The 20,728-nt window shown below is 41.3% G+C and overlaps 1 protein-coding gene across 15 annotated transcripts in view; it reads left to right on the top strand.

Annotated features, from left to right (window-relative positions):
* LOC126848906 (microtubule-actin cross-linking factor 1) overlaps nucleotides 1-20,728 on the top strand; it is a 100,295-nt gene that overhangs the window by 61,813 nt on the left and 17,754 nt on the right. For 11 of the 15 annotated variants that reach the window (XM_050590217.1, XM_050590216.1, XM_050590221.1 and 8 more), the window contains 10 exons: nucleotides 12,027-12,173; nucleotides 12,266-12,489; nucleotides 12,562-13,356; nucleotides 13,467-14,320; nucleotides 14,576-14,865; nucleotides 14,943-15,986; nucleotides 16,093-16,570; nucleotides 16,647-16,816; nucleotides 16,913-17,734; nucleotides 17,846-20,667. In XM_050590217.1, the coding sequence (XP_050446174.1) occupies nucleotides 12,027-12,173; nucleotides 12,266-12,489; nucleotides 12,562-13,356; nucleotides 13,467-14,320; nucleotides 14,576-14,865; nucleotides 14,943-15,986; nucleotides 16,093-16,570; nucleotides 16,647-16,816; nucleotides 16,913-17,734; nucleotides 17,846-20,667 (7,646 nt within the window). Of the gene's footprint in view, nucleotides 1-62; nucleotides 9,571-12,026; nucleotides 12,174-12,265; nucleotides 12,490-12,561; nucleotides 13,357-13,466; nucleotides 14,321-14,575; nucleotides 14,866-14,942; nucleotides 15,987-16,092; nucleotides 16,571-16,646; nucleotides 16,817-16,912; nucleotides 17,735-17,845; nucleotides 20,668-20,728 lie in introns of all 15 variants that reach the window. The other 4 variants (XM_050590210.1, XM_050590211.1, XM_050590208.1 and 1 more) reach the window with 1 other exon arrangement.

The raw sequence follows: 20,728 nt of genomic DNA, 5'->3' as shown, positions 1-20,728 counted from the left end.
GTATGTATGTGCAAAGTATTTTGATTCCATGTTTACATTTGTCAATATGACTGCTGTGGCAGATACACTTCTGAGAGGCATGAGTCTACCGAGACGACTTTCTCGAGCGAAACCTCGAAGCGAACTTACAACACGGAGCAGGCGAATCGACCTAATGGCGAGACCACCAGCCCGGGGGCCGTTTCACCTATCGGCGCCGATGGAAGCTTGCTCAAGCGTTCATACGAGAGTGAGACGATCAGCTCCAATAGACGGCAACATCAGCAGCAGGATTTCTTATCCTTTGTGGACAGCGGGGAGTTTAGTAGCGAGCTTAGGGATCTTAGGAGGGTACCGCGTGTCGATGATGGGGGTATCGGCGCGGAGAACGTGATTGATGTTAGGGGTATCATAGATCCGAACAGCGGCGAGGTCCTGACGGTAGGCGAGGCGATTCGGCTCAGGATCCTCGACGTTAGGAACGGTAGGATCGTAACATCGAGCGACGGCAGAACGAGCGTGTCGATCGAGGAGGCCGCGCGCGACGGTATCATCGACATTGCTTTGGCCAATCGGCTATTAGGTCCATGCGGCATGAAATCCGAGGAGGGCCGTCGAGTGTCTCTACTCGAGGCGATCCAGCGGGAGCTCTGCGACGCCGAACGGGCAGACATCGCGGACCGAGTTAAGGTAACGACAGCACGCGGCGAGAACGGCGCCGGTAGCGGCGCCGTCGCGGGGGTTAGCGTTGTCGATGCGATGAGACAAGGTTTGTTGGACCCGATCACGGGCGAAGTCGTCGCCGAAAATGGTGAGCGGATCTCGATCGAGGAGGCATATTCGCGTGGTTATCTTACAAAGGTGGACGTGACCGTTAGGGTGAGCCGTAACGCCGTCGCATTATCGGACGCGATATCACAAGGTCTCGTGGACGATCGGTCTGGTCGGGTCATCGACAGGATTACCGGTGAATCTTACCCATTGGATGAGGCGATCGATAAAGGTATTATAGACCCGAAAATGAGAGAGATCGTGGATACACGGAACGATACCAAAGTGACAGTGGCTGAAGCCATGAAGCGCGGTATTCTGAACGTTAAAAGCGGTAGATACATGCACGGTTTATCGATGGAGAAGCTACCGTTTAAAGAAGCTCGTCGTCGGCAGTTGATTGTTAAGCCAATGACGCTCAAGGACTGTTGTGATTTAGAAATCATTGACGACAAAGGTAAGATCGTTAGTCCGGCTCATCGCACCAAATTGACGATATTAGAGGCTATATCCCGAGGCGTTTTAGACTCGGAAAATGTCAAATCTATAGTAGATACTCGAACAGGTGAAATGATCACGCTTGCGGATGCCTTAGCCAGTGGTATAATCAAAGTCGAAGGTATATATCGTGATATGTTAAAAGCCGAGGAGCTTTCTGTTCCTCAGGCAGTCGAGAAAGGCTTGATTATATCGGTGACACAAAAAACTATCTTTGACATTGATGGCTTCAAAGATCCAGTTTCTGGCGAATACATTAGTCTAAATGCGGCTTTGTTGAAAGGTTTGATTAGCTCAAAGTCTGGCGGTACTTTCATTATTGATCTGAAAACTGGAAAGACAGTTTCGTTGAATGAGGCGGAAGAACAGGGATACATTAGACCGGAAGTGTTGGAAATGCTGAATCGTGGCATCGGTATCATCGAGAACGGGCGTGAAGTGAGTGTTTTAGAAGCCGTATTGCTCGGACTGCTTGATCCAAAGTCCGGTCAATTATTGGATCCGCGTAATAAGAGAATAGTTCCACTGGAGGAAGCGATCAAGCGTGGACTCATCACTCCCGATGGTGCCGCATTACTCACCAGTATGTTGAACATTGCGGTCACTACTCAAACTGTGACAAAGACCATTAGGAAATACGTGACGACATTGCATACCGGCGAAGTCGTTACAAGGGATTACAAGATAAGTTATGAAGAAGCATTGAACAGCGGATTGATTGACGAAGATAGAAATGAGTTTAGAGATCCTGATTCAGGAGTGACGATGTCCATCGAAGATGCTATTGAACAGAATCTGCTCGGTAGTGATGTTCATCAGCATTCGTTTCGAGAACGCACTTCAGATTTAGCACACACGACTTTTGAAAGCACTCTAACGACAAATATTGATGACACATCTAGAAGAAGTGAATCACCGCCTAGAGCAGTTGGAACGGTTACTACTATCATTACCAAAGAGATAACTCCACGAGCGTTTTCCACGCCAAAGAAGGAATCATCTTCCGTTACGATGACGATTGCATCATCGCCTGCAACTGATTCTATTACTTTTGTGACGGATTCATTGGCATCTAAGATCGAAAAAACGACATCACCCACAACAATTCATGAAGTATTTAAATCTCAAATATCCGAAATAACATCGAAAACAACATTCCCCGAGGAAACACATGTAGCAAGTCATATAGATGCTTCTAAATTACCATTATCTGATGAGAAAAATATGGAAACAGAAGTAATCGCTTCAACTACACCAAGTGCAAGTCACAAATCAGAAGTCATGAAATTTATAGAGAGCGAACGTTCTTTTCCCGATAAACGAATGTTTGAATTACCCACGGATGGTTGGACACTTGCCGAAGCTATTGATAGAAAACTATTTGATCCTGCGACAGGTCTTTTTATTATTCCAGGCACTGACAGATTAGTTTCCTTTGAAGAATGCATTAAATTACAAATCATCAATCCAAATTCTGGTTTTGTTATCGATCCCAACAATGGAAGAAAGGTGTCCCTGGTACGAAGTTTGGAAAAAAATATTTTGGACTCCACGGGTCACTACAGTTACCCGCAAAAAATTTCCATGAGAGAAGCGATCGCGAACGGATTAATTATATTGAAAGATGGATTAAATGCCGACAATGAGAATGCTAATCAAAGACTTTTGCAGATCACGAGAGTTTCGGGTCAACCTGACATAGTAGAGTTGAGACATATTGGCGATCCTTCTCAGCAAACAGAAATAAAGATCAGTGATGAGGTCTCTATGCCTGATCCGGTACAGGTAACTCAGGGAATAATATACGATCCAGGAACGGCTTTGGTAATCTCCACGAAAACTGGCAAATCTGCGAATCTTTTGGCTGCGGTCTCCGAAGGAACGATACCATCTACCGCGGTAATTGTCAAGGATCCAATAACTGGTAAAGATATTAGCATGGGGGATGCTATTAATCGTGGTATTCTTGACATAAACACGCGCGAATACAAAATCGATGGTGGCAGGAAGATATCGCTACTCGATGCGACAAAGTTCGGGGTGATATCTGTTCTTGGCGCTCCTCTTGCGGCTACCGCTGCTGCTATAGAAGCAGTGCAAAAAACGATGGTTAAAGATCCAGTTACTGGTAAGAAAATACCGAGAGAAGTCGCTATCGAACGTGGTATTATTCCAATGCATGACAACGTAACCTCACCGATTATTGAATCTACAAGTGATACATCTGATGGTGACACTGAAAAAATTGTTGCGCAAGTTACAATACACGATGAACCTGAAAAAATTTATGTGCCAAAGGAAGACAGTAAGAACGTAGCATTTACTGATTCCTCAATATCCATCAATGATGTTCCAGATGGTGAGAGTCTGGGTACGAAAACCAGAGCGCGAGTGACAGTCGAACCGAGATATCAAGTTACAATTGGCAAAGCGAGAACTATATCACAGAGTCCCGAGCGAGAGGCTAAGCCTATCGTTCTCCAAAAGATGCGAAAAAAGATAGTGAAGGTTGAAGAGGCAGTGCAAAGCGGTCTCATTGATATGGAAACGGCGGATACCTTTGCGAAGAAAATGTGCAACGACAAAGGAGAACCGATTTCTCTTTTGGAGGCTATCCGTGACAATCGAATAAACGCCAATCAGGGACAGATTGTGGATCCTCAAAGAGGGGACGTGCTCACCATCAAACAAGCCGTCGATCGTGGAATCTTGGATCCAGAGAACGCACACATACTAGTGCCATTGGCGAAGAGTCTGTCCGTGCATAGCTTGTACACGCAAGGCTTGTTAGATCCTTTGGAAGGTAAAATTGTTCATCCGGAAACCGGTGCGCATCTTACTCTCAACGAAGCTATAGTATGCGAAATAGTAGATCCTTTATCCAATTTAATGTTTACCGTCGATGGTCGCACAGAAACATTACAATCTGCCATTGCAAACGATACCATTGACGCAGATAAATTGTTGGTGAAGACGCAAGGCGGTAGCGTGAATCTGGTCAAAGCGATAGAAAATAAGGTATTTGAGTTGAAGGAACCAATCGAATCTTCCGATATACCGCCGGCGGGAATGACATTCCCTGTCGCTTTAAAACGTGGATTGATAGATACAAGCAAAAAAGAAGTTCGTCATCCGATTACTGGAGAACATCTACCACTGGAGGATGCTATAAAAGGAGATTTTATCATGGCATTACCTTATCCAATGGCTCCCGATAGTATAGAAATTACGAAAGCTTTGGAATCAGGATTGATCGATAGGGATAATGCTATATTTTTCCATCCTACTACGGGAACTCCAATTCCCATCGTTGAGGCTGTTGAATCTGGTCTACTCATCATCAAACCGCCGCAAGTTCGTGGTGAGAACACGATAGCTGCTATTACCGAAACGGTTACGTCGTATCATACTATTACGACTAAGACTGTCGAACTTTTGCCAGGTTACGCACTTAAGAGTGCAATGGAGGTGCAAGATATCAACACCGGAAAAATTATTACTATTGAAGAAGCTCGACAAAGAGGTATTATTAAAGATGAATCGGTAAGCAAGGAGAAATTTACGACGAAAGATATTAAAATGTCCTTTGATCACGCGGTAGAAAAAGGATTTGTGGATATAAAGAAAGGTATTTATACTGATCCTTGCACCGGTACAACAATGTCTATTGCTAAAGCTGTCGAGGAAGGAATTCTCGATACTTCATCTAGCAAGAGTGAATCTGTATCACTTAAAAAATTCAATAATAGTTTGACCGTATTAGAGGCAATCGAACAAATTTACGATGAAGAAACTGGAATATTTAGAGATCCTCAGACGAATGAATCTTACAACTTAAGGGAAGCAATGGAAGTAGGTTTAATCGAACCTGATTCCGTGCTTTATAATGTGAAAACCAAAGAAACTATTACTACCAAAGAAGCAATCGAGAGAGGCCTACTCGATCCCGTCACTGGAAAAATGGAGACTGTACGCGATCAGAAGAATCGTCCGATCAGCATAGCGGAAGCTACAAAAATGGGTCTTTTGGCAGTCATCGCCGCACCCGTTCTGGCTGGAAAAGTAGTAGTTGATGCAATTTCAAGTCAAAAATCTAAGAAAACAAAACCCGTGACAGCAGAATCATCTGTCGCACATACAGCAAAGAAGGAATCATCTACAGAAATTATTTCGCCACAAATTCAAGTTAGCCAAAGACTTCCTGACTCACACGAAGAGCCCAATGAAACGCCTATCTCACAAGAAAGTAAAAACGTGGCAATGACACAAGAACATTCATCGGCACAGAGAAAGGAATCTGTGTACGCAGAAGAGATCGAAATTGTAGATATGGAAATAGAGGACGATAATAAATTGACGACAATCATGGACGAAGAAATGCCTAAGCCAGTTTCTATTATTATTACGAAAGAATTGACGTTTCAGGATCTTGCGAAATTAGGAGTATTTGATCCGATAAGAGAAAAGTTCTTGGATCCAGAGACAGGCACTGTAATTTCTTTCAACGATTTAGTCTTGAATCTGAAAGTTTTTGATCCTGATCGGGTGCTTGTCAAGGACTTGTCTTCCAAGATGGACTCGTACGTGAAATTGCGTGAGGCAATTAGCAAGCCTCTCGTAGATCGAAACGTCGCTTATATGGTCGATCCGAAAACCGGTAAGAAGATACCGTTCTTTGAGGCAGTACGCTTGGGATTGATTAAAGAGGAATTAGAGGACGAAGCAGAAAAAGAAAAACTTACAGAATCGCCTCTGAGTTTACAGGAAGCTATCGATATTGGTATATGTAATCCTATCACAGGAACGATTCAAGATCCTAAATCGGGGCAAACGTTGTTTATGAGCCAAGCTATTGACGTGGGGCTCATCGATCCTGAATTGCTTAGTGTGAGAAATCCGGTTACTGAAGAGATTGTTCCGCTGTCCGAGGCATTGGAAACCGAAGCTCTTGAGCTTCCTAAAGGCGTAGTTATCAATATGGAAACTAATACAGATATTGACGTCATTACATCTGCGTTCTTACAAGGTCTGATTGTGCCTACTTCTCGCAAACCGATCTCGCTGGAAGCCGTTATTAGGAAAGGTCTTTATGACACAGAGACAGGTAAAATTCGGGATCCCTTTACTAAACAATCGATCGAAATCGAGGAGAGTGTTCGTAGAGGCATTATCGATGCTTTTATCACCGAGATTGAGGACACAAAGGCCGGTTCATCCGTTTCATTGGACGATGCACTGTCGATGAATCTGATTCTTAATACAGGTCGTTTATGCGACACAAGAGCAGGAGAACTTTTACCATTAGACATAGCGCTTAATAAAGGTTTAATTATTACTACACCGTTTGTGCTTTCTTTGATTGACGCGATCATTCAGGAGTACTATTCGCCAAAAACTGGCCTTGTTTTGAATCCCATGACAGGCGAGAATCTAACGTTGAAAGAGGCGTTGTCTATCGGTTATGTAAACGGCTCCATGACAATGATAAAAGACGATAGGAAAGATAAAGTTATTTCTCTTAACGAAGCAGAGGAATGTAAGCTGATAGACCTAATAAGAGGAACATTGATTTATCCACATTCCATGACATTGGACATTGCTTTTGAAAAAGGATACATTTTAAGTACTGTGAAACCGTGGACGTTGCAAGAAGCTTTAGCTCTTCAAGTTTACGATCCGAAGACCGGAAATTTTAACATTGACGATAACAATTATACTTTAGAGGAGATGATTGAGAAGAGTTTTATTAGTAAGGACAGTCCGTCAATTAAAGATCCGAGAAATAATGATATCATATCTCTAGGTGACGCTATCAAATACGGCTTTGTCAACGCGAGAACTGGCACAGCTGTCGATCCTTGCACCAGCATGCCTCTTTCATTAACTGATGCATTAGATCGTGGCTTAATCGTGCCAGCGAAACGCAAGATATCTTTACCGGATGCAATCTTCAAAGGTTTATACGATCCAAAGACTGGACAATTCACAGTACCTGATACGCAAGAGAAGCTTCCTACCGATCGCGCGATTAAGATGGGCGTGATAGACACAACAACTGCGATCGTACGAGATTCCAATGGTGATGTGATGACATTCAACAAGGCTATCAAGACTTCAGTAGTCGATCCCAAGTCTGGAACAGTCAGTCACGCTAGAGGACCACCCGTAGATTTTCAGGAAGCGTTGGAACGCGGTCTACTTCTTGAAACAAGAAGACCTATGAGTTTCAGCGAGGCTATTTCGAAAAGTATTCTTGATGAGAAAACCAATAAATTCTTAGATCCGCAGACAGGAATTTATTTAACAATATTGGAAGCCATTCAAAAGAATCTAATAGATGCTGATTCGGTTACTGTCAAAGATACGAGATCCAGCATCTGGAAAACTATGACGTTGATGGAAGCTATAGATATGGGTTACATAGATGGCACTACCGGTTATCTCAAAGATCTTAGCAAAAGTAATAGAAATGTATCCCTAAAGGACGCCTTTGAATCCGGCCTCATTGTTGATAGCAAAGCCGCTGTATCCCTACAACGTATCATTCATCAAGGATTATATGACGATAACACAGGCAAAATCACCGATCCCAGCACGGGAAGAACCGTAACGCTACATGAAGCAATGAGGAAATGTATTATTAGTCCCACATTACCGTGTTATTGGGACAAACGTGGCGAACGGTTGTTATCGTTGGCAGAGACGTGTCGCGCTGGCGTAATTGATAGACGCACCGGTATGTTCAAGGAACTTGGCGCTAGTGGTTCGGTCTCGTTATCAGTCGCGTTACAACTCGGTCTCATCATCGACATCGAGAGTATGGGATTCGGACTTTATGAGGCGTTAGTGATGAACATGTATGATGTTTCATCGGGCAAGTTTGCGCATCCGACTAGCAATCGTAAATTAACACTGGCCGAATCATGCCAAATGGATCTGATAAATCCGTTGACGTCGATTGTCAAATGTACCAAGTCTAACAGATACATTTCGTTAGCTGAGGCTATCTCCGCTGGCATCATCGACGACATTCGCGGTATGTATGTCATTCGTGAATTAGACACAGCGATTAATCTGCAAGAAGCAAGGAAGAAGGGCTTCATTGTCACATCGAAAATGCCTCTATCAATTGAAGAGATAGTCAACTGTCATCTTTATCGCGGAGACAGTGGCAAATTCGCTGATCCTGTCGCCAACGAGTATCACGATTTGGTTCAAGCAATCAATTGTGGCCTCATAGATCCAGATACTACTGCTTTGAAGGATGCGACAACTGGACAGATCAAATCACTGTTGGCAGGAATTGAGGATGGGACGGTCGACGTGTCTCGAGGGAGAATATTGGATCCCAAAACAACGCGCGCTTTCAATATCGATGTTGCCTTAGAAAGAGGTTTGTTAGTCACGATCGATAAATCTTTGGCACAACAGATGGCATATCGATCACCTTTGGAAGTTTCCAAAGCCGGACCTGGCGATAGAAGCGTCAAAGAGTGCACTTTAGAAGAAGCGATCAATTTCGAACTGATTGATCCGAATACGTCAGTTGTGAAAGACCCCAGAACCGGTCGGTTTGTAACGATGACGAAAGCGATAGCTGATGGTATCGTGGATCCATCTATTAAAGGCTTGATTGAACTGAACGGCGGAAGCAAAAGAGAACCGCGTTTTGTGCGTTTTGGTGACGTCACTATATTCGTTAGGAAACCTCTCGCTTTTGAGGAAGCGATCGAGAAGGAATATTTGTCATTGGAATCGGGCAAATTCACGGATCCAATCTCGAATGAGCAATTGACTCTGAAAGAAACGGTCAGCCTCGGTATTGTAGATTCGGATTCGGCGTTAATCAAAGACTCGCAGAAAAAGAAGCTAGTAAAATTGCCAGAAGCTTTCCGCAAGGGCATGATGGACGCAGAGAAGGGTAATGTATTGGACACGGCTACATCCAAATTGCACAGTTTGTCCAAAGCCCTGGAGACTGGCCTGTTAATCACTCCGAAAAACGATATTTCGTTTATCGAAGCGCTGCAGTTTGGTCTTTACAATCCGACGACAGGCGGTTTTCATGATCCGTTTGTTGTCACTTCCGTGTTAGATCGTAGACGTTTCACTTTGGCAGATGCAATCGAATCGGGTTTGATTGATCCTTCCACCACTGTGATTAAAGATCCTTTTACGGGTAATATCGAGAGTTTGTTAGAAGCGGTGAATAGTGGGAAGATAGATTCCGTGGGAGGCAGGTTAGTCGAGGACACGGATGGCAAGAGTATCGACTTCGTGAAGGCCTTGGAGCGGGGTTATATACTCGCCGCTGAAGCCAGGGTAAGTAGAATTACAAGCAGAATGTCTTACACACCCTCGCGTCTCCCGCATCGATTGACTTTTTTTTGTCCTCTCCGTTCGTTTTATTTACTTACTACAAGTTTTCTCTTATCCAAGTTTTACGTTGCTACTCTGTTTCCATTCATGATTCTCTAACAGCTTCCTGAGAGTTGGATGTGATTATCATTACTTATATTGTCACATGAATCGACACTACATTTTTACTGTCATGCGATTCTTTCTGTCATATTTCATTCTTGCCTGAGACTTTGAATCTTATCATTATTCGCGGAGAGGCGCTTGCATTAGCGCATGGTGGTCTCGCATAGACTTTTAATAGTTTTCATTCCTGACTCGCATGACATTTTTTTTTACATTTTGATCAACAATTGAGGAAATTGATACGTGCATGGGAATATAGAGAAGAATCATTTTCACTCTAGTTTTGCCTCTTTCTCCCTCTTTTTCACAGAGGAATCACCCCGTGCATCCTTTTATCGGAATGCTCGCTCCCAAAGTTTTTATCTTACATTATCAGTCCGTCTCCTCATCACGTAAATATCATACTTACATCTTCGTGCTTACCTTAATGTGGGTTCAGTAAAGGGTTGGCCATCATCATGAACAACATTAATCGGATACCGCGGATATGTTCCTTTGAAGAATTCGCGATTATATAATCAGCAATCGGCAAGTCATCAAACGATATATTGTGCATTGCATCATATCAACAATCTCCTTTATCACGCAAAATATCATTAATCCCTAGCCAAGTTTGGTCGCATCAACAACGCTAATCTCTTTTTAATACATTATAAGTAGCATTAATCTATAATTTTACCGTTAATTTATAATTTTATTATTAATCTAATAATTTTGACACTTATTTTACGATAAAAACACATCATTTTATATAATATGTGTAAATATGATATATATATATATATATATATATATATATATATATATATATATATATATATAATGAAAAAAAATTTTTGAAAGAAATACAGCCATTATATATTCGATGAATTGGATCATTTTGATCTAATTCAGGGAAACTAATAATCTTCCTTAGCTGTAAAAAAAAAAAAAAAAAATTTGCTAAGCATACTAATGCGTACTGCAACATGCATGTATGGAATAAAAATCTGTAAATTGGCATTTTGTTTCATTTTTCATTCAAAATTAACATTTGTTTACAAGGAAAAAAGGATTTAATTGAGAAAAAAATCGCTCAATCGCTCACATATAATCATTAATCATGTCATTATTATTTGTTCTTTTATTATCTTCGTTAAAATGGCAGACAATTATAGCAAATAAATTGAATTATATGAGAAATAGAATTTAATAATTGAATAATAATGTTAAAAGAAATGAATAAAAGAATGTTTAAAAGAAATAACAAATATTTCAAATAAGAAATACTAATGATAATGATACAATAACTATTGAATTTGATACTACGTCGTCTTTATGTATATAATTTTTAACGTAATTATAAATTATAAAGAAACGTCTAACGCGAACCGGTAATTAAAATCAACACAATAATTATAAATATCGCAGCAATATTAATAATAATTACATAATAATAAGATTATGGATATCATGATTACATAAATATAATTACACAATATTATAATTACACAATAAATATTAAAGATCTCTTTAATTATATTCTCTTTAAGTAAAAATCTCTTTAAGTAAATTCTTATAGAAGATAACGGCCAAAGTTGGTTTTATTTACCGTTGCGCAAAAAATTCATACGATTAACATAAAATAATATTAATCGATGTATAATATCTTGTTTCAGTTTTGTGTCAATTTACTTGTTAATATACATTTAATTCACTAGTTAATTTTTAATCTATCTGTTCAGAGTTACGATATATAATTATTATACATTTAAATGTTTTTTCCTTTTTTTCAGGTATGATTATGTTTACTTATCACGAACCTATGTTTTCGCTAGCATGAGTTTTAGCGGAAGTTTCTCCACGTTGTACATTACTGTATCATACATTATACGCATTATATTACGCAGTACCATCACGTTATTTTGTCATTGTGCGTTTTAATTTATTTGCTTGTTGAAACCTATTTTATATTACATGACTTCATACTGTTATCGTTTATGCTTCAAACTGCATATGAAAAAAGACCGATACGTAAAATGTGCAGTTCTTGCAGATAAATTAAAGCTACCATTTAATACTGTATTTTACCTGTACGTTAAAAAAGTGTGCCTGTGTTTGCATGCGTGAGATATGTCGTAAGCTTACCTACGTTTCTCTTAATCTTTTAATTAATACGACGAGCTATCGTCATTGGTGAGATGACGATAATTTTTATGATTATTCTTAGTGTTCTTTCTGGCGTACATTAGATATAAAGAAATGCATGAATATAGAAGATCGAAATGAATCGTTTCCATTTGACTTCATTTTAGCAAGCGGTTGAGGAAAAATATAAGCTCTGCGACGAAAGCTTGACTAAGCTTTTACAATGGATTTCCGAAGTTGAGGACAAGCTGGCGAATCAAGAGACCGTGAAAGAAGATATAGAAGAGTTGAGAAAGCAAATAATGAACATGAAAGTAAGTACAATAGAATTTATAACGATCGAATATCTGTAAATGATTGCTTAAAGATATAGATACTTCAATGTGGAACATAATGTTATTTGCAGGATATTAAAGAAGATCTTGAGTCGCACAATCGGCCTATATCATCTTGTCTAGATCAGATTCGACAAGTTGTCTTAACTGGTAGCAATGTATTGTCAAGCGATGAAGTGTCCACGTTGGAAAAGAACGGTCGGTCTCTCAAAACCAGATTTGACAAAGCGTTAGATCGCACTGATAAATTAGTGAAACGTCTCACTGGTGCCAGAGACGAATTGACAAAATTCAAGTTTGTATTGTTCTAATATAATTACCGATTAATCGAGTATTTTTCAAATTTAATTGATTTATTTTTTCATAGGAATGAGCTGACAACATTTTCAATTTGGTTGGACAAAACCAGATGTATTCTGGAGGATAAAGAACGTTCTCTGTCCGATCTGAACAAGCTGAGCAGTAGTACGGATACGACTCGTGATTTTATTAGTGATGTCATTGCTCATCAAGCAGATCTGAGATTCATCACAATGGCGGCACAAAAATTCGTTGACGAGAGTAAAGAATATCTTCAAGTTCTCAATGATTTTAGGACTAGTTTGCCACAAAGATTGCCACACAAGGAGCCCACAGCTAGCCAAGACTCACCAGTACGAGCCGAAGTATCCAGTGCGACAGCTCAGTACAAAGATCTATTGTCCCGAGCAAACCTTCTGTCAGATAGATTGTCGGGAGTAGGCGGCAAACAGAGGGATTATCATGATTCTCTAGATAAGGCTAGAACATGGTTGCGGGAAGTCGAACCGAAAGTGCACAGAGTTATCTCCGAGCCTATTGCCGCCGAACCGAAACAAGTAGAGGACCAACTAAGTAAAACGAAAGCGTTGAACAACGAATTTCTCGCTAATGAGCGTTTGGTCGATAATGTTAAACACAGCGTTGAGGCTCTGCTGAATTCTCTAGAAGGCCAACTGACGATCAAGGAGGCTAACGACCTCGAAGAACCGGTAAAAGCGTTAGAGGATAAGTATAAACAACTCAGTAATGCTTTGGCTGATAAATGTCAAGAGCTTGACACGGCGCTAGTGAGAAGCCAAGGAGTGCAAGATGCATTAGATAGTCTGGTTGCGTGGCTGAACAACATTGAAAGTCAATTTAAGTACGTATAAATATGATTATCATTTCTGAAATTTATCGATCAATAATAATTAATTGTGTACAAATAATAATTAAATTTATCGTTATATTTTCATGTAAATTGTATTGCAGGTCACTTCAACGTCCGGCAAGTTTGCAGAAGGAACGGTTGGAAGAGCAGCAAAGAGAACAACGCTTACTTCAGGCGGACTTAGATAGCCACCGCTTGAGTGTAGAAACTATCACGAGAAACGCCCAGGATCTTCTTTTGAATTCCAGCAACGTTCGCATCGCCAAACGTATCGAGAGCAAATTAAAAGATGTACAAAGCAGATTTGAGAAACTAATGGACAAGTCTTTGAGACGCGGTGAATTTTTAGATGAAATAGCACAAGCTCTGAACGAGTTTCTTGCGGAGGTATCCAAGTTTGAGAGTTGGTACGCGCACATGATGGAAGTTCTTGATTCGAGAGATCTAGGCAAGCTCGATATGTCAGAATATGAAGCCAAGATGGCTCGATTGATAGATATGCGGGAAGATCAGCGCGGAAACTTTGAAGATCTTATTCGTAATGGAAAGAATTTGATCTCCAAAAAGGATATAACCGAGGCCGGTGCGATTAGAGATAAGATCAAGGCGCTCGAGTCTCAGTGGAAGGAATTGAACAATCTGCTTGACGAAAAACAGCGATTGTGCAAATCGCGGGCAGAACAACATACAGCATATGAGAAACTGCGAGATCAGGTACTCGAATGGCTTACCCGTACAGAGAACAAAGTGCAAGGACTCGAGGTGGTTGCCGTTGATTTAGATAAATTGAAGATGCAACAGGAGGAATTAAAACCCATTCAAAAAGAATATCGTGACTACGGCAACACAGTTGATAAAATCAATGATCTTGGTATTGCGTATGACAGCTTGATGAAGGAACGCGGCGAAAGTCCAACGCGTCGACGTGGCAGTACTAGCCCGACAAAGAGACCAGGTATTATCTTTGTATTTGCTAAGATTATATTTGTTCGATTGCATAGATATATTTTTCGATAGCATGACCATTATCATGCCCATAAACGGTATATGTTGGATCTTTTACGAGCCAATTGATACCGTTAATTCGTGCAATTTTTATCAGTTATAGCAATTCTAGCTTATATACCTTTCACGTTGCATCTTTTTCAGCACACAAGCCATTGCCATTTCCGTTATGTTTGATCGTTTTTTTCTGTCATTTTTTTTGTAGTACTGCGAATATCGCAAGACGGTCGCTCGCCGTCACCCACTAAATCCTACGCAGTTCAAAGTCCGGTCTCCCCAGGTGGTAGCAGCGGATTCAGCAGTCGCCGGTCAAGTCAAGATGGTTTCCATTTGGAAGAATTATCGCCGGTTCAACAGCAGCTTTCAGAAATTAATCACAGATATGGATTACTTGGCGTCAGACTGTCAGATCGCCAAACAGAATTGGATAATATTAAGGAAGAATTGAAGAAACATTTGGACCATTTGAAAGTACTCTCTCAATTCTTAGACAAGGTAATTATATATTTTTTTAAATGATATATTTCTTATCATAATCGGCACGCAGTAATATTTAAAAATATTTTTAACAGATTCAGCGACAGTTGCCTAAAGAAAGTATGCCTGCCACTAAAGATGATGCGGACAAAACAATCAAACAGATAAAGATACTCGTCGAAGAGATGTATGAAAAACAGTCTTTACTAGACAGTACTCGAACGCAAGTGCGTGATTTAGTCAGACGCAAAAAAGGAGCAGAGGGTGTAGACGCTTTGAACGACGAAATGGAAGATGTTGTTAGTCGATGGAGATCAATTTCGGACAAATGCAAGGACAGAATTAAATTTTTGGAAGACATTAAAGACTTTTACGATACATATGAGAGTCTTGATTCTTGGCTCGGTGCTAAAGAACGTATGCTGAGTGCTTTAGGACCCATTTCAGCCGATCCTCGTATGGCCGCGAGCCAAATGCAGCAAGTACAAGTTTTGCGAGAAGAATTTAGAACTCAACAGCCACAAGCAGATCATCTGGTACAAGTCGGAGAAAGCATTCTCATTGCGATATCCATAGATTCTCCGGACGGACAGAAGATAAACGTGAGATTACAGAGCATTCGGCAAAGATGGGCGGATCAAATGAGAAGATTGGATGAAAGAGCTCAGAGTTTAGGAGACGCCGCTGATACTAGTCGCGAATTTGATGCCAGTCTTAACCGACTACGGAATGCTCTGCAAGGAATTTCAGACAATTTGGATGAGTTAACTCTCGAAAAGGATCCTGAAGAACAGCTTCGTAAAATCGAAAATCTAGAGAGGCAATTGGAAGGTCAAAGACCGTTATTAGCGGATGTGGAGATGGCCGGTGCGCAATTGTGCGAAGTTCTGAGTGATCCAGCATCGAAATCCGAAATTCAAGGAAAGCTCGCCACAGTTGGCAAGATGTACAACAACTTACAGAAGAAATTAGATCACAGGAAAGCTGAAATTGAAGGTAATCTCCGAGATGGAAGACAATTCGAGGCTTCCTGTAGCAGAACTCTTGGATGGCTTGCGGACGAACTTGGCAACATGTCTGAAAAATTACTGGTATCTGCCGACAGAGAGGTTTTGCAGCAACAACTTGATCATCACGAAGTATGTATAAATTATATTCATGAAATTTTTTGAATTTTTTTTTCTCATATGTATAATTTATATTTTTTATTGTTATTAAAATAAAATAAAATTATTGTCTTTTTAGCCTGTGTATCGAAATGTAATGGGCAAAGAACATGAAGTCATAATGTTGTTGAACAAAGGACGCGATATACTTGCAAGATCGCAGAAAGCTGAAAATCGCTCTCTCCAGCGTGACTTGGATAAGATGCAGTCGCAGTGGGATCGCTTGAAGAAGGATACTGTCGATAGACACACCAGATTGCAGACTTGCGCAGAGCATTGCAAGAAATATTACAAAGCCCAAGATGTGTTTCTTCCATGGCTTCGACAAGCCGAAGACAAATTGGATAGTTTAATTCCCACTTCCTTCAGGCGCAAAGACATCGAAAAACAGCTGAAAGAATTATCATCGTTCAGAAACGAAGTGTGGAAACACTCAGGAGAATACGAAAATAATAAAATGCTTGGCGAAACGTTCGTTAGTGCTTGCGACATTGATAAACAAAATGTGAAGAATGAACTTGGTGCTATGAAAACCAGATGGGATAAATTAAATAATGGTACATTATTTTATATTGTAATTTATTATGATTTAGGATATATTTTAGTATTATAATTTAATAATTTTTTGTACAGACTTACTATCTAGGACACAGTCTTTGGAAGATACCGCACGTCACTTAATGGACTTTAATGAGAATTTGCGCGATTTGCAGCATAGTTTACAACGTTGTGAAGATAAATTAGCTTCGCATGATGCTCTTGGTGGAGCGGCTAAGGATCCGAAACTTCTCGATAGAATAAAGGTAATGCAAGAGTTTGTTGTATTCTCGTAAAATGAAAAAAGAGATATGTGCAGTCAATGTAAAATGTATATATTAATTATATATTAATTTTTGTAGAATTTACGAGAGGAGACAACGAGCTTGAAAAAACCTTTGCAATGCGTGAGACAACAGGCCAACGACCTCGTGAATAAAGCCGGCGAACAAGGCGTTGATGCGACACATTTACAAGATGAAATTGATAATGTTACCGATCGTATCAATGACTTGCAAGCAAAATTGGATGACAGATGCAATGAGCTACAAAGCGCAGCGACGGCGGTCGCGCAATTCAATGATCAAGCGAAATCGATCAGTCAACATCTATCCGCTCTCGAGAAAGATCTAGATTCCATGAAAGCACCCGGTAGGGAAATTAAGATTGTACGAGGCCAATTAGAAGATACTGGCAAAATCATTAGCAAAATTAATAAACTGTATGAAGAAATCGGCGATCTACAGAATCGTGGCGAACGGTTAGTCGATTACGGTTTCGCTGCCGACGCTGTAGCAACTAGAGATCAGGTCGATGGATTTAAACGACAAATTGGCAAGCTGGATGAGCGTGCGCGTACCAGAGAAGATGAGCTTACTTCCACTTTGAACAAATTACAAGAATTCTATCAATTGCACGCGGATGTTATAGAAGGTATTAGTGATGCGAACGAACAAGTCAGAAAATTCAAGCCTGTTGGATCCGAAGTGGATTCAATTAAGGCTCAGCAAGAGGACTTCCGGGTTCTTAAAGCTAAGAAGATTGAGCCACTGGCGCATGCTGTTGAAGAATGTAACGCGCTTGGTCAGGGTCTAATACAAACTGCAGGACGAGATGTTAATACCAGCAATATTGAGAAGGATGTCGATAAGATGAATGAAAGATGGAATGATCTGAAAGATAGGGTAAGCATTCAATCTGTATTTAGATCTATATCAATATTTATGCAAGAATTAATTGAGATATATATTGTTTTATTATTTAATTTATATAAATTATATAAATTATTTTTTTAGCTGAACGAGCGAGATCGCAAATTGGATGTTGGATTACTGCAATCAGGCAAATTCCAAGAAGCTTTGGACGGTCTAGAAAAATGGTTAACCGATACAGAAGAAATGGTTTCAAATCAGAAACCACCATCCTCAGATTACAAGGTCGTGAAGGCGCAACTACAGGAGCAGAAGTTTTTACGAAAGATGTTGCTGGACCGCCAAAATTCTATGTCATCTCTATACAACATGGGACGGGAAGTAGCTGCCGATGCTGACTCGAAGGAGCGTAAAGCCATTGAAAAACAATTGAACAATCTAATAGGCAGATTCGATAATCTGACGGAAAGCGCCGCAGAAAGAATGGACGCTCTAGAGCAAGCTATGGCAGTGGCGAAACGGTTCCAAGATAAATTGATACCGCTTGCCATTTGGTTAGATAAGACAGAAAAGAAAGTGAAGGATATGGAATTAGTTCCTACCGATGAGGAGAAAATACAGCAACGTATTAGTGAGCACGATATACTTCATGAGGACATTATATCCAAAACACCTGATTTCAGTGAACTCACGGAGATAGCAAGTCAATTAATGTCGCTTGTGGGCGAAGATGAGGCTACTACATTGGCCGATAAACTTCAGGACGCGGCAGATAGATATGCCGCTCTGGTCGAACGATCTGAGGCTCTCGGTAGTTTGCTGCAACGTTCGAGACAGGGTTTGCGTCATCTGGTTCTCACATACCAAGATCTACAAGGGTGGATGGAGAACATGGAGATCCGATTGTCAAAATATCGCATTTTGGCTGTACACACGGAGAAACTCTTGCAACAAATGGAAGATCTCGCGGATCTCACAGAAGAGGTTTCAACGCGGCAAACGGAAGTTGACAGCACCGTGGATTCCGGTCTGGAATTGATGAAACATATCTCGAGCGATGAGGCGCTTCAACTGAAGGACAAGTTGGACTCTTTGCAACGACGATTTAATGATCTCGTTACGCGTGGTTCGGATCTTTTGAAACACGCTCAAGAGTCCTTACCGTTGGTGCAACAATTCCACGATAATCACAATCGATTGATGGATTGGATGCAGGGCGCGGAATCTGCTCTGCAATCGGCTGAACCTCGCGAGGAAGAGATTATCCGACTCGAGATGGAAATATCGGAGTATAGACCCGTTTTAGACAAGATCAATGCGGTGGGTCCACAACTATGCCAAATGTCACCAGGAGAAGGTGCCGCAACTATCGAGGGTCTTGTAACCAGAGACAACAGACGATTTGACGCGATCGCTGAACAGATCCAAAGGAAAGCAGAGAGAATTCAGTTGAGTAAACAGCGCTCTTTAGAAGTCATTGGCGACATCGATGATTTGCTTGATTGGTTCAGAGAAGTAGATAATCAACTCCGAGAGGCCGAGCCGCCTAGCAGCGAGCCAGAGATTATTAGAGTACAACTGAAAGAACATAAAGCACTCAACGACGATATATCCAGTCAAAAGGGTAGAGTTCGAGATGTCATATCGATGGCGAAAAAGGTAATACGTGAGAATGCTCAACATGAAGATACATCTACAATCAGAGACAAGATGGAAGATTTACGAGAAACAATGGAGATTGTATCGAGTCTTTCGACAGATAGGTTGGGAGCTTTGGAACAAGCTCTACCATTAGCTGAGCATCTGCGTGACACCCATGCTGGTCTAATCAGTTGGCTTGAAGAAGCTGAACAACAAGTTGCTATGTTACCCATGCCTGCTTTGCGACCTGATTTGATAGTTGCGCAGCAGGACAAGAACGAGTTTCTCATGCAGAGCATCAACGAGCACAAACCTCTGGTGGAGAAACTTAACAAGACTGGCGAAGCTCTTATTAAATTGTGCAATGAAGAGGAGGGCATGAAGGTACAGGACATTTTGGAACACGATAATGCCCGCTACGCGGCATTGAGAGCTGAGCTAAGAGGTCGGCAACAGACACTAGAACAGGCGCTGCAGGAATCTTCACAGTTTTCCGATAAACTGGAGGGTATGCTGCGCGCGTTGTCTTCTACTGCCGATCAAGTGAACGGCGCTGAACCTGTTAGCGCTCATCCGGCTCGTCTGCGTGATCAGATGGAGGAGAATGCAGCTTTGGCAGACGATCTCGCTCAGCGATCCGAAGCTTACGCAGCCGTCAAGAAAGCGGCCGACGACGTAATTAGCAAGGCCGGCAATAGGGCCGATCCAGCAGTGAAAGACATCAAACGTAAACTGGATAAGCTCAATAGATTATGGGCCGATGTGCAAAAAGCTACGACCGATCGCGGTCACACTTTGGACGACACTCTGGCCATCGCCGAAAAGTTTTGGGCCGAGCTAAATGGGGTTATGGCTACTCTGAGAGAATTGCAAGATGCACTTGCTGGACAGGCACCACCGGCAGCTCAACCGGCCGCCATCGAACAACAGCAAGTGGCGTTGCAGGAAATTAGACAAGAGATCGATCAGACCAAGCCGGATGTTGAACAAGTCAGAGCATCGGGACATGAATTGATGGGTTTGTGCGGCGAGCCGGATAAACCTGAAGTACGAAAGCACATCGAAGATTTAGATCAGGCTTGGGACAATGTCACTGCTCTGTATGCCAGACGTGAAGAAAATCTAATCGATGCCATGGAGAAGGCGATGGAGTTCCACGAGACACTGCAGAATCTGTTAGAGTTCTTAAAAGAAGCCGAGGTCAGATTCGAAAACATGGGCCCGCTCGGCAGTGACATCGACGAGGTGAAAAAGCAAATTAAGCAGCTGGCCAATTTCAAGGCCGAGGTGGATCCGCATATGGTGAAGGTCGAGGCATTAAACAGGTGACAATTAGTTTTCAATTGAAGATTACATTTAGATTACATTTAAATTACATTAATAACG

The sequence above is a fragment of the Cataglyphis hispanica genome, chromosome 4 (genome assembly GCF_021464435.1).
Source record: "Cataglyphis hispanica isolate Lineage 1 chromosome 4, ULB_Chis1_1.0, whole genome shotgun sequence".
NCBI classification, from domain to species: domain Eukaryota; kingdom Metazoa; phylum Arthropoda; class Insecta; order Hymenoptera; family Formicidae; genus Cataglyphis; species Cataglyphis hispanica.
This window is presented reverse-complemented; position numbering and strand designations above follow the sequence as displayed.